Source organism: Esox lucius, chromosome 15, assembly GCF_011004845.1.
Source record: "Esox lucius isolate fEsoLuc1 chromosome 15, fEsoLuc1.pri, whole genome shotgun sequence".
In the NCBI taxonomy this organism is placed as follows: Eukaryota; Metazoa; Chordata; class Actinopteri; order Esociformes; family Esocidae; genus Esox; species Esox lucius.
In genome coordinates this window covers 20,920,187-20,933,504 of record NC_047583.1, presented here as the reverse complement: position 1 = coordinate 20,933,504, position 13,318 = coordinate 20,920,187, and the positions used below count along the sequence as shown (strand labels likewise).

Genomic DNA, 13,318 nt, shown 5'->3' with positions numbered 1-13,318 from the left:
ATTGTCACTCAGTGAATACATAATACAACTCATTACTTAACGTTTAGTTCATCAGGTCATTTAAAGTGTTGCACGTTTATATCGGAATGTTGTGGGGATAAAAAGGTAAATCCGCTGAAGTCTGAGTCTCCAGGGCATGCTTTGAAAAATGCAGATTTTAAATCTCCATTTTGTTGTGTCTTTTGGTCCCTCAGAGAGATCCTTCAGGAGATCCAGAGGCTGCGTCTGGAGCATGAGCAGGCCTCCCAGCCCACGCCAGAGAAAGCCCAGCAGAACCCAACACTACTGGCCGAACTAAGGCTCCTGAGGTACTCCTATATCTACTATATACTATAGTACAGGGGTGTTCAACAGGCTTATCCTATATGTACATATCGTTACCTATGTTTGTGTGATTTGAATGTGTGGGTGGGCAGATGGACAAGACAGTGTTTTCAGTCCAAAATAACCTTTGGATGTCATCACCTTCCGCAACACGCCTGCCACAGGAAGTTCTGTGTTTTAGGGGTAATGGTAAGAGACAGCCTGTTACAGAGAGACTTCCGCTTTTGCGTGTTAACAAGGCAAAACTCCATCTCCTCCCATCCTAGATTGGCTAACCAGCACAAAAGAGAACCTGACAGAAATAGTTGTCGACCTTCTCGTCAAGCCCATTTAATGGGCGATCTTTGAATTACTATGTCAGGTTGGAAATGTTGTTATAAATAACACCCTACTTGACCACCAGGGGGAGTTCAGGCACCAATGGTTCAATGGTCATAACATTGAGTTAGTGGGGTGTTCAATCAGAGATTTGTATTCAATTAAGATATTCATTCACCACGTTTACCATAAAAAAAACATTCTGTTTTCGGTCCAATCGTAACAACGTTGCTGTCCTTTGGACACTATTGCGATAGCAGCTGGGTCTGGTCTGCTTAGTTTAATGACTTCCATTCAACTAGAAAAGATGAGGGAGTGGAATGTCTTATGCTTCCCTCTTCTGTCTCTGGTTCAGTTGTCTCTAGCTGCTACCCGGAGGCTGACCAGGCTCAAAGTGAAGGACTGTGATTATTCCTGGGAAAGGATTCCATTAGGAACCTATTTTGGCCCTCATACGACCTAGTCCTTCTTACTAATCTCCTTAAAAACGTCGCCGATAACGCACTTGTTAAAAAAAACGCAACGTCTCACTTCAGCGCCGCTCAGTCGGCACCTGAGAGGAGACTGCGTGACGCTGCAAGTCTTTTGGGAGGCAGGAGGAGGTGACAGCCAGGTGTTTGTGTGTGATTGTGGGACAACAGGCACCGCAAAGACGAGCTGGAGAGGCGCATGTCGGCCCTGCAGGAGAGCAGACGGGAACTAATGGTCCAGCTAGAGGGCCTGATGAGGTTACTCAAGGTACTCCGACAGTCCAACACGCTGGGGGTTGTCCGTCAGCCGACACAATGCATCAGAGTTGGGTTGCTTTGCTGTCTTTTAGAGGCTGCTGCTGGGGTTTTGCATCACAGCTGTACAGTATCCTTATTGATATTTATTTCACCAAGTGCTGGTTTGACGCCGGCCATGAGTATTTTAGAGGACTGTGTGCTAATCACCCGTGTCCCTCAAGATCCACTGTTTACTTTTAAACGAATAAGCTTGTCGTTCTGTCCCGATTCTGAAGCTCCTGACTCTGTCCTTTCTTTTCATCCTCCTCGGTCACTCCTTTCCTCTACCCTCACTGCTAATGCCTTCTATCACTGTTCACCATTGGCTGGCTGATAGGACGAAGAGCAGAAACAGGTTAGTGTTTCTCCGTTCAATTAATTATACATGAATGCACACAGACGCCACACCTTCATTTGTTTCAGTAGCAGGAATATAATCCTGCAGCAGCAAGAAACGTGCATCGTTATGTTGATCATAATTCATGGAAATATTTTTGCGTGGGTTGTTGCATCTTCTATCCGGCCAAACTAGGACGTATTGATGGGGGAAATTGCTAACTTTAGAAGCCTTTGAACCCTTCTGCACACTAGACTTCTGCATTCCCTCTGCCGTGCAGGAAAGTGTATGCAACCGCAAGATGATCAAATTACGATACAGCAGCAGTCTGAGCTGTACACCCGACCAGACCCACTCACTCAGTCACTCACTATAGTTGCAATCCCTGCCTGAATGGGTGTGTTGATACATCTCAGATACTGTTTCAAAGAACTTCAAGTATCGTCCTTTTCTGTGTTGCGCAATTGCACCGACTGTGGATTTCCGCCACACATTGTCTCTACATGGGCGTGAAGCAGCACACTTTTCCTACAGACATTTGACACATTACCTAAGTAAATAAATACAGATTTCAATAACAGATAACTTGTTACTCTATTAAAGAAGAACATGCTATGCAACTAGCTCAAATCCTTTTATTAATGGAGGTTGAGCATCCAGTAAGGAAAAATCCTAGCCGGCTACGATTATGTGTCACTTTATAAGAGGTAAAATCCTATATAGTTTGCTAGGTTATTAGGTTCCATGAAAAACGAGAACTCCACCATCTTTCTTAGCCAAACAAACGTCTGAGACCCGTTCCTTTAATCAAAGCTAACAACCTTCCCTCTAATGTGAGTGCCGTCTGGCTAACCATCTCCAGCCTGGCAAGGAGCCATACAGCCCCGGACCAAGGCAAGCCTGGGTTCAAAGGAAACCCTGCTAAGAATCTTTTAGATAGCTTCAGTGTGGCGCACGGAGTGCCAGTTGAGGCACTGTTTCCAGGCACAGTCTGTCTGGTTCCTTTCTGCTAGGCAGGCTCAATCAAGCACAGACAACATTTCCGAAAGGACTGGAGTAGTGCTTGAACCCAGGTCTGGCCCTGGGCTTTGTACCAACCCCTCCTATCCTCTTCCTACCTCCCACCCCGGGAGAGACACAGTGCCCCTTTCTCCAGGCATCATAGTACCCAGGCAGCACAGCACAGTCCCCTCTTTAGTCCCGCAGGCAGACAGACAGGCAGACAGACAGACAGACAGGCAGACAGGCGGGCAGACAGACAGGCAGACCGGCTCACACATGGTTCTCATTAGCTTTCAGAGCAGTAGAGGTGCTGTAATAGACAGGGTGTGTAGGTGCATATGTGTGTCTGTGTGTGAGTGTGTGTTTTGTCTTAGCGACGCTAAATATAACAGGTGATGGTCTAAGCCTCTGTTACTGGTTAAACAAACTTAAAAGTGTGACGATATGCTTCGACACTGCGAGGTTCCTAGAATAGAATGTACTGTCTATCCTGGATGGACATTTTCCTTTGGCCACGTACACTCAGTAACACGTTCATCAGGCGTGTCAGGTGTGCGCCATTCAGCTACCGTTCCATGGAACATTTGAATGGGCAACTCAAGGGGCCTACATTAGAAGAGGGGTAAGAGCATGCGTCCTTGCGGTGCTCCAGTGCTGGGGGATATACTGTAGTCTGAAATGTGTGTGGCCATCTTCAGCGGTCGGACTTCGTGAGTTGTGAGTTGAAGGAGAATGTCTGGTATTGTGGAAGCAGGCAGGTGGACCACCAATAGGCACAGTGATAAGGAGAGTGGTGTAGCACCGTGAGGGAGTACAGAACAGTATCCAGAAGAGCACAAGTCTTCAGGTCTTGTCAAGGTTGGGCCACTGCAGCAGAGCAACACCTCGTGTCAGCTCAAAGTGGCCTTGGTGGGGCCATGATCACCAACACTGGCCCACGTCCTGGCACACATCCTGCCACACTACCTGGCCCACGTCCTAACACACATCCAGAGCAACACACTACCTGGCCCACGTCCTAACACACATCCAGAGCAACACACTACCTGGCCCACAAAATGACACACATCCAGAGCAACACACTACCTGGCCCACGTCCTAACACACATCCAGAGCAACACACTACCTGGCCCACGTCCTAACACACATCCAGAGCAACACACTACCTGGCCCACGTCCTAACACACATCCAGAGCAACACACTACCTGGCCCACAAAATGACACACATCCAGAGCAACACACTACCTGGCCCACGTCCTAACACACATCCAGAGCAACACACAACCTGGCCCACGTCCTAACACACATCCAGAGCAACACACTACCTGGCCCACGTCCTAACACACATCCAGAGCAACACACTACCTGGCCCACGTCCTAACACACATCCAGAGCAACACACTACCTGGCCCACGTCCTAACACACATCCAGAGCAACACACTACCTGGCCCACAAAATGACACACATCCAGAGCAACACACTACCTGGCCCACGTCCTAACACACATCCAGAGCAACACACTACCTGGCCCACGTCCTAACACACATCCAGAGCAACACACTACCTGGCCCACGTCCTAACACACATCCAGAGCAACACACTACCTGGCCCACGTCCTAACACACATCCAGAGCAACACACTACCTGGCCCACGTCCTAACACACATCCAGAGCAACACACTACCTGGCCCACGTCCTAACACACATCCAGAGCAACACACTACCTGGCCCACGTCCTAACACACATCCAGAGCAACACACTACCTGGCCCACAAAATGACACACATCCAGAGCAACACACTACCTGGCCCACGTCCTAACACACATCCAGAGCAACACACAACCTGGCCCACGTCCTAACACACATCCAGAGCAACACACTACCTGGCCCACGTCCTAACACACATCCAGAGCAACACACTACCTGGCCCACGTCCTAACAAACATCCAGAGCAACACACTACCTGGCCCACGTCCTAACACACATCCAGAGCAACACACTACCTGGCCCACGTCCTAACACACATCCAGAGCAACACACTACCTGGCCCACGTCCTAACACACATCCAGAGCAACACACTACCTGGCCCACGTCCTAACACACATCCAGAGCAACACACTACCTGGCCCATGACCTGGCACACGTCCTGGCACACTACCTGGCCCACGTCCTGGCCCACGTTAGGACCCTCGATACTATTTCAGCAACATATGAACGCCACCACGTATCTAAACCTTGTTGCTGACGAGGTGCATTCCTTGGCGGCTACCCTTTGTCGCACGGATACTTCCAGCAGAGGAATGGATGATTTTCACGTGTCATGTATTGTCTCCGATTGAATCCAGGAACAGGACCGGGAGTTTAGTTTACTTGAGTGTCCTGCTCAATGCCATTACATCAGCATGGACCCACATCCCTGTGGAACGTTTCCCACACCTTGTAGAATCCATGCCCCAAAGAATTCTGACTGTTCTGGAAACAGAGGGGGGTCAGACCCGGTACCAGTACCTAATAATCTAGATGCTGAGTGTGAAAGGGATTACATACACATTCACATCACACATATTAAATCTGTCAGTCTGCCAGATGCTCGGTTAGACATTTAGCAGACACTTTTATCCACAGCAACGTTTCTCCTAAGATAACTAAGTGGGACAAGTACAACACATTTGTTGTTCAAACAGAGCACCTCGAGTACACTGGTAAAAATATAGAAGTAAATAAATGCCAAGATATACACATTTTCACTGATGGTAATGCTTCTCCTTTCTTGTTTGTCAGGCTCAAACTGGTGGTTCGCCCCACTCCTCCCCCAGCCACGGGGCTGGCTGCTCCATGCCCATGCCCATACGCTCCACCTCAGCTGGGTCCACCCCCACCCACACACCCCAGGACTGCCTGGCTGGGGTTGGGGGCGACGTGCTGGAGGCTTTCGCTCAGGGTACATCCTGGATATCTGCCTTAAAATTATGTCTGGTTTGGTTTGAAAAGTGTCATGATATACTTTAATTTCAACCTGTTTCACTTGCTGGGGTATGTCCAATACTACACAGCTAAGAGTTGTTTTTAGACACGACACATTGAAAAGTGTGTGGATGAAACCCTTAGCTGTGGTAAATTGGCGATATTCCACAAACTTCAGAGGTGCATTATATCTATTATAAACCAGTTTCCAGCGCAATTAGAACAGGTATCGTACCCATGGTACCCATGAACAGGTATCATACCCATAGAGTCTCATGTCGGTTGTTAATCATTTTTAAGAAATGGTCCGTGACTAAATAAAAAAAAAGGTCAAAATGCCCCATATGTTCCATGTTGTTAATATGTGCATCATCTATTGGTAGAACCAGTATTCTAACTCAATTAGTCATGAAATTACAAGTTTAATTTTGATGACATGGGGCACAAATGGTCACACATGTAACGTAGTCCACCGTTTTCAGGGACCTTTTATGGCTAGACGATTCTACTTTTACACCCAGTTGCCAGAAATCCCAGACTCCATCTTTAAGGCATCTTCTGTCTTTTAGGTGTACCTAGAAACCTTCGTAACGACTTGCTGGTCGCCGCTGATTCAATCACAAACACCATGTCATCACTGGTCAAAGAACTCCACTCAGGTTAGTTGAATGGCACTTGACTTCGTGGCTGCTTGTGATTGGTGGGTATCTCTAGGACAAATATTATAATATGTAATATTCTTTGGGTCTCCGTCATAAAGTAGATGATGCTGCCGAGAAAGAGGACAACAACATGAGAAACGGAGGCCATGGCGATAGGGGTGAGTAAAAATGGGATTTATATTTTCTCATTACACTTGCCTTTACCATTAAGCATTTCTTTGAAACCCTCACCCCAAAATTGTAATAATATTGGGTACTCCGAGTGGCGCAGTGGTTAATGTCAGTGTCTTGCAGTCCAGCTGTGTCCTTGTGGCTAGGAGTTGCTGTGGAATTGTTGGAGGCCATAAATGCAAATGGGACTTAATGAAATTAGAAGGGAAAGATTCTTGTAAATCTCCATTCCAAAGGAGAATATGTCATTGTATATTCTATTTTTATGTTACTGCAAATAACTGATCATTTCTCACTTTGCTTTCTAGCTGAGGCAGAATGAAAAGAGTGGAAAAAGTATGTATGAATATTCCTGTAGTCGGGATACTGTCTGCATGATATCATCACAATCACATGAATAAAATGTCAAATGCGTCCTTGTTATCCGTCTGTCTGTGTTCAGGCACTGTGGGAGTGCTAAAGCATCACTGAGGGAGCAAGTACCACTCCAAACCCCACCTCATCTATACTGTAGGTCAGACTGGACACAACTGGAGAAGATGAATCAGAATGAGAATCAGCCACACCAACCAAACCCTTCAATCAGGCATTAGCACGTAGAGTAATGCATGCTGTTATCAAACAGGATTTCACTATGTGAATTATTAAACATGTTTCTTTACACCTCATTGTGGGGGGGAAAGCAAGAGGTGTCTATTTATGTCGTTCTGTATAAAAAAATGTAAAGCTGTAATAATGATGTAATTATCAATTCCTCTCATCATGACTGTGATGGGCAAAGGTCTAATGGTCGACCTTGCTGGGCTTTCTGTCGACTGATCTTAATAACAGATTGTTCTGGGTGCCTCCAAAATGGAACCCTAGTCCCTATAGGCCTGGTTAATAGTAGCGTGCTAAAGGCTGTGCACTGCATAGGGAATAGGATACCATTTGGAAAACGTACACTGTCTGTATTATACTGTAAACACTATACGCGACTTTGGGAACACAGCACTGACATCAACCCTAAAGCAGCTTACTTTCATGATGATGAGATGTTCCCTGGCCGTCATTGCTTTTGTATGATTAGAGAACTCTAGCTAGTATGTTTTCATTCGAGGTCTTGCATGAAGTTGCAGCGTCCTGAGTTGGACTGTGTGTACGATAGGTAGGCAGTTATCAAGTTATGACAGCTCTTAGTGGGTTAATCCATGTTTCCCAAACCACGGTCCGCTAGCTAATACTTTTCCCTGGGGATGTTGCTGTTTCCATCCCTCGGATAGTGAGCTGACAGAATATGTTGGTTCTCAGAGTGCTTGTTTTAATCAAAGCAATCTTTGTTGGTGGAAAGACCGTAGATGGTCCTTGTTTGGTCACTGGTACAAAATTGAGAAACACTTGGTTATGTAGACTGCTGGGATCTGTAGACATGCAAGTTGTCATCTCTCATAATTCACATTGATCGCATCTAGGACAGGAGGGTTCCATTTGAGATACGATCATTCAAATACTGCTGCTACTATTTACTCACTGTGCTGTGAGACACCCTTGCAAAAATACAAGGGCTGTTTGTTTGTTCGGTTAAAGGGAGCCTATGAAGGCTATTGTTTTCAATGTTTCTTTGGGTCAGGGATATGCCCCTTTGTTTGAAAGAAATGAAATCATTGTTTTGTTTCTAATAAAAAATTTACTAAACGAGAGAAGCTAGTAAATGCATCTTAAAGAGCATTTAAAACTGCATGGTGCCTCCTGCCAAATCTATGAAGTAGTTACTCAGTGGGAACAGAATTTATTGTCCGTGCGAAGAGAGGAAGCACACCTCAGTTTGTTATTTGAAATGAATATTATTCAGTTGTGCCATTTTGTTAAATTATTTTCATGTTTGATCACATCATATCCATATATCCAACTGAAAGTAGGTGACGAGGTACAGAAAACAAATTGTAGACAGGTAACAGTTGTTTTGATAGCTTTATTTGGTCAGAGGAAAACGAGGACTGGAACACATTCATGGGCGTGTTAACAAATAGGTGCTCAGGGACCATCCAAGTAGACAGAATGTAATGGCTCAGCACCCTTTGGCCTGTCTGGAAGCATCCTCCTTGTAGTTAAACAAGTCTGTAGCATAGGCCCTAATGGGCTCCAGACCTGCTTCTTTATGGGTCGTAGGTCAGAGGCTGTGATCATAAAAGAGTCTGGAGGAAGCCGTCTCAATAATCTGCTTCAGATTGTTTGCGGGTTTTTGCCTGAAGGAGTGCGCACTCTGGCATTTAGAGGCATTGGATTGATTTGAGCCTTTGCTAGACCACCCTATTTCTTATACCTTTCCCATCACTGAAATGTATCAAGTGAAGAAGTGCAAAGTTCTGTAGAAAGTACAGATAATTAGGACACAAGGCAAGTGGGGATAAGCAGACAGTAAGTCTGGTGCTGGGGAAGAATGTTGAATGTCTTCAGTGAGAGAAATATGATGCAGTTGCTAAGTACTTTGTTTGACTGAACATGTTGTTTTTGATGTTTTACTGAGTTAGTGTCTTATTTCTGATAGGAGACACTATACAGTAGCTACAGGCTTAGAAAACGAGCTGAAGTGGAAACTATACTTACTTGAACCAGAAGGATATCAAGTCCAATAAAGCAATCACGTATTTTGATAGATGGAACTGGTTGTTGTTCAGGGTTTCTGTTTATCTTTGAAACCAAGCACTGAAAAAGAATAACAAGATTAAAAAAAATGGCTTAGACACAAAAAATTGCCAGACAGTAAAGAGTAAGATTTGGTTTGGTTCACGTCATGACAATGACATACCAATAACTTTTGAATGATAATACTTATACAAAATGGCATCAAACAAAGGTTAAGCAATGAACTGTACGGAATCTGTACAAAAAGTGGATAGACGAGGTTAAGACAACCTATCCTACAAGCTAAGGTCTTATTAGCCTATTACACTGTGTCAAGAAATAGAACAAGTAAAATGTGTCTCCTTTGTATTCGATGTTCTGTGACGTTTTATTTGGTTAATTATTTCACACAACGTCATACTTCTGGGTTTTCTTTTAGTTTGCTAGTGGAATTTAATCATTGATTATGATTAAATCAAGTAAATAAATCTCATTCAAGTGAGCACCTGCCTTGCACATTATCATTTAGTTGCCTAAATAAAGAATAAGACTATAATATATAAAAGAGTGACCAAGATAAAGTACAGCACCATATTGTAAAACAAGAACCAATAAGTTACAAATACCAATTCAGTCTTATATACTGAAGGTTTAACACTATTTCTTCCATATAACAATGATCTAAAGGAAATTGAAGTGCTGATATAGAACCTTTTGAAAAGTGAGTAATTGTATTCCCTCTTCAATCCACGGATAGGAATGCAATGTTATAATTTGAGTTTGTGCCTAGATGTTCTGTATAAAGTGCTGTATAAAGTAAAAACTCATTCATGCAGATATATGAATATCAATCAGCCTTTTAAGTAGGAGTTTTAGTCTCAGTCTGTGAACTTGTGGAAATAAGTATTTATTTGGTGTTGTTGAGGAGGAAAGTAGACTTTTGTTCAGCGTTTACATTTGTGCCAAAATGTTTGCAGACTTTGTGTGTCATCATAAAGGTATACCAACATTCTATATGTTATTGTTGTTGTTGATGTTCATGTTTTATCATGATATAATCAAGACCATCCACATCTACATGGTCTTCCTTAAAATGTTAAATCCTCACACATTCTGGAGCAACAGTATCAACAGTTATAGAACCACCAACTGTTCTAGAGCTATCCACCATTGTGGAGATTCCAACAATTCTAGAATTGCACACCTCTCTAGAGCTACCAATTGTTTTATAGCTATTAATAGTTCTAGAGCTATCAACTGTTCTAGACATACCAACTGTTCTAGAATGATTTGCTTCTAGCTAACACAGGTGATAGAAAGGTATATACAGCACTTTTTGATCATTTTATTTTTTGCCGAAAGAAAACGTGCAAGATGACAAACCCCAAACATTCTTTTAATGTTATTTATCTATTTCTGTGTCAGGTACTGTTACGCTTCTGGAAAACATTTGTTTCTCGTGTTAATTTAAAAAACATGGTTTTATGTCACATGACCACTGTCTTTTGTAAATAAAATGAAGAAATAGTGAACTATATTAAAAGATTGAAAAGCTTGATATGTTTTGAAGTGATGCCTTTTTCAATAATTATTTACTGGATGTTATTGTTTGTACTGTGCAGTGAGGGTGGCCTGGGAAAAAAATTAATTGTCATATATTTTTTTATATATATAGTCTGTAGTTTGTTGTTGTTCAAGTAATTGAGTGGTTGAAATGTCAAATATTCTTCCTGGGAAACAGCTCCCTCCAATCTGAAAAGATTACCACTCTCCCTCGGAAGTAAAATCCTCTAGGACGTCCAATCACCAAAAATATCTCACTCGCTCATCTTCACTTACTCCTTGGAGCGTGATGCTTCAAAGTGAAGAGCTGTATTGATAACAAAGAAGACATCATTGACCTTCTCCAGACCCGACCACTCCAAGAGAGAAGACAAGACAAAGGTCAGAAAAGGACTTGGGTGTCTGTAGACAAGGATTCTTTTCCAGGTAAGGTGTGTGTTGACCTTCTGCAAGGGGGTCACTGAGAATGGAACTGGCTCTTGTTCTCTCTTTTCTTGGAGGGCTGTGTCATCATGCCGGTGTCCTTGATTGAACCAGATCACTAAAACAGTTTACAAAGGTGTAATGTCACAAGCTACTGGCTTCAGCCATGCTTTCAGCTCATTCAGCAACATTCACAAGCTGCCCCCCTCTTGCCTCATTATCTACATCTCTTCTGTGCACCCCTTTTTTAATTTCAGTGTTCAATTTATTGGGCCTTTATTGGAGTGGCAAACGTTTGTTTATGGTGTCAAAGCAAGTGGAAAATACGAGGTAATGGAAACAGAACAAAAGTGGGAGAATTTTAAATAATTCCAATAAACATAATTCACACAGATGTTTCCGAAGGCACTAGAAATGTATAATTTGACTGTATTATGTACAATGTTGTAAGAACGTAACAACAACACCCCCCCCTTCCTTTCCGCTTCTTTCGTCCCTGCCTCCCCTTCCTCTCTCGTCCCACCTAAAGATCTTCTGCTATCAAGAGTACTACATCTGACAGCCCCACACTGACTTACTGACATGCTCCTCAACCAACAGACAGAACGTGTGTCTCTGTTTAGTGGAGTGGGCATGTATTGAAATAATATGTTATGACACACTCACCGGCTATTTAAGTGCACCTCGTATCCGGGTACAGTAGGAAACCCTTTCGTCTCCATCCACTTCAAGTTCGATACGCTGTGCGTTCAAAGACGCAGTTCTGCATACCACTGGAATAAAGCGCGGTTATTTTATGACTATTTTGTCCTTTAACCTCTCGCATTAACAAGGTGTTTTCGCCCTCAGAGCTTCCACACACTGGATGTTTTTTGTTCAATGCACCATTTTCTGTACACTTTAGGGACCATAGTAACTGAAAATCCCAGGACGTCGGCTGTTTCTGAAATGCTGGAATCACCATGTCTCGTACTCAGAATCATTCTACGGTCATAGTCGCTTATGTCTTGTTTTTTCTTCATTCTAAAGTTTGTTCAAACAACAACTAAACCTCTTGACCACGTCTGCATGCTAACCGCCGTTTGGCTATTTGCGTTAATGAGCAGGTTAGGCCTACCAATTGAAGTGGCTGGTGAGTGTACATTATACGCACATAAGCATGAAGAATTGTAATTACTGCATCTATATTTATTGTCAACCCACTAAGCACGGTATTGGTGTTAAGTCATTATTGACAAAATAATTATTGTTTGTTATACTGTGATATTGGTCATGTTATTAGATTTAGATTTGTTTTTGTTCATGTTCACGTCTTGTCCAGTGACCAGGAGTAAACATTTAGTCCTAAAGTCACCAGTTTAAAATAAATAGGCGTGTAGCCTAAATGCCTGAGGCCTGTCTGGTGTCTTTACGTATATTGCCAGCATTGTGGACGGATCTGATGCATGCATTTAAAAAAAAAAAAAACTGAACTAGGCCTAATTGAGTATTTGATACACAAACATTATATTGAACTGCATTTGGGGTGAAAACGATGTATTGTTAATAATTTTGTTTAAAAAAAATAGACCTAATTGATAGTAAAGCAGTAGTCGTTACTCCACTTCCTTTAGGACCTAGTGGAGACACGATCAGTCCGCTGGCCCCTGCAGTGTTAGCGGAGCATCTGGCGGAGTGCTGGCCGGTTGGGGAGGTGGAGGACGGGGAGAGAAGAAGAAGGAGGATCCGGGAGCAAGCGAAAACAAAAAGGGTCAGGCCTGGGACTTGGCAAAACGGGTAATGAACACCGTGATTCACTCGTTTAAAACCATTGCCCGTTATCATCCAAACCCTCTGTATAGGGTAACCTTTATCGGAACAGACAGTCATGAGAGTAGGCTGGCTGCACTCGATGGTGGTGGTGAGGGAAAACAGCCAGCATTTTTGTGCTTTTGCAGATGTGGTAACTGACTTAGACGTGATTAGACGTTGCGATATGCACTTGAACTTGGTGACCGCGTATTTGTAGACACGTCGATTGTTGAATACCCGCCTGTCTGAAAATAACGGGTTTTTTATTCTTCTTATGGTTGTGGCCTAAACGGGATACAGTCCCAACGGGTTACATATGCTGATTTCCCCTGCAAATACGTGTTAAACGTTGTCATTTTAAGCCTTTAAATGACAAATGCAAGTGACC

At 43.4% G+C, this 13,318-nt stretch overlaps 2 protein-coding genes and 1 long non-coding RNA gene across 16 annotated transcripts in view; 2 read left to right on the top strand and 1 right to left on the bottom strand.

Annotated features, from left to right (window-relative positions):
- dtnbb (dystrobrevin, beta b) overlaps positions 1–10,709 on the top strand; it is a 48,616-nt gene extending 37,907 nt beyond the window's left edge. For 6 of the 9 annotated variants that reach the window (XM_034297466.1, XM_010898630.5, XM_020053989.3 and 3 more), the window contains 8 exons: positions 186–308; positions 1,284–1,380; positions 1,747–1,764; positions 5,534–5,693; positions 6,286–6,375; positions 6,477–6,536; positions 6,858–6,885; positions 6,992–10,709. In XM_034297466.1, coding sequence (XP_034153357.1) covers positions 186–308; positions 1,284–1,380; positions 1,747–1,764; positions 5,534–5,693; positions 6,286–6,375; positions 6,477–6,536; positions 6,858–6,871 — 562 coding nt within the window. In that variant the 3' untranslated portion in view covers positions 6,872–6,885; positions 6,992–10,709. The remainder of the gene's footprint in view (positions 1–185; positions 309–1,283; positions 1,381–1,746; positions 1,765–5,533; positions 5,694–6,285; positions 6,376–6,476; positions 6,537–6,857; positions 6,886–6,991) is intronic. The other 3 variants (XM_010898636.5, XM_010898634.5, XM_020053991.3) reach the window with 2 other exon arrangements.
- Positions 3,622–5,436, bottom strand: LOC114840973. Its single transcript, XR_004576865.1, has 3 exons — positions 3,835–5,436; positions 3,710–3,794; positions 3,622–3,632 (listed from the first exon to the last, which is right to left on the bottom strand). It is a non-coding gene; the product is annotated as an uncharacterized LOC114840973 (long non-coding RNA).
- A 1,147-nt stretch (positions 10,710–11,856) lies between the features above and the next one.
- The window catches only part of dnmt3ab (DNA (cytosine-5-)-methyltransferase 3 alpha b), a 44,728-nt gene continuing 43,266 nt past the window's right edge, over positions 11,857–13,318 (top strand). For 4 of the 6 annotated variants that reach the window (XM_029125732.2, XM_020053977.3, XM_020053975.3 and 1 more), the window contains exons 1-2: positions 11,857–12,271; positions 12,753–12,915. The gene's annotated coding sequence lies outside the window, so the exon portion shown is untranslated. The remainder of the gene's footprint in view (positions 12,272–12,752; positions 12,916–13,318) is intronic. The other 2 variants (XM_020053978.3, XM_020053974.3) reach the window with 1 other exon arrangement.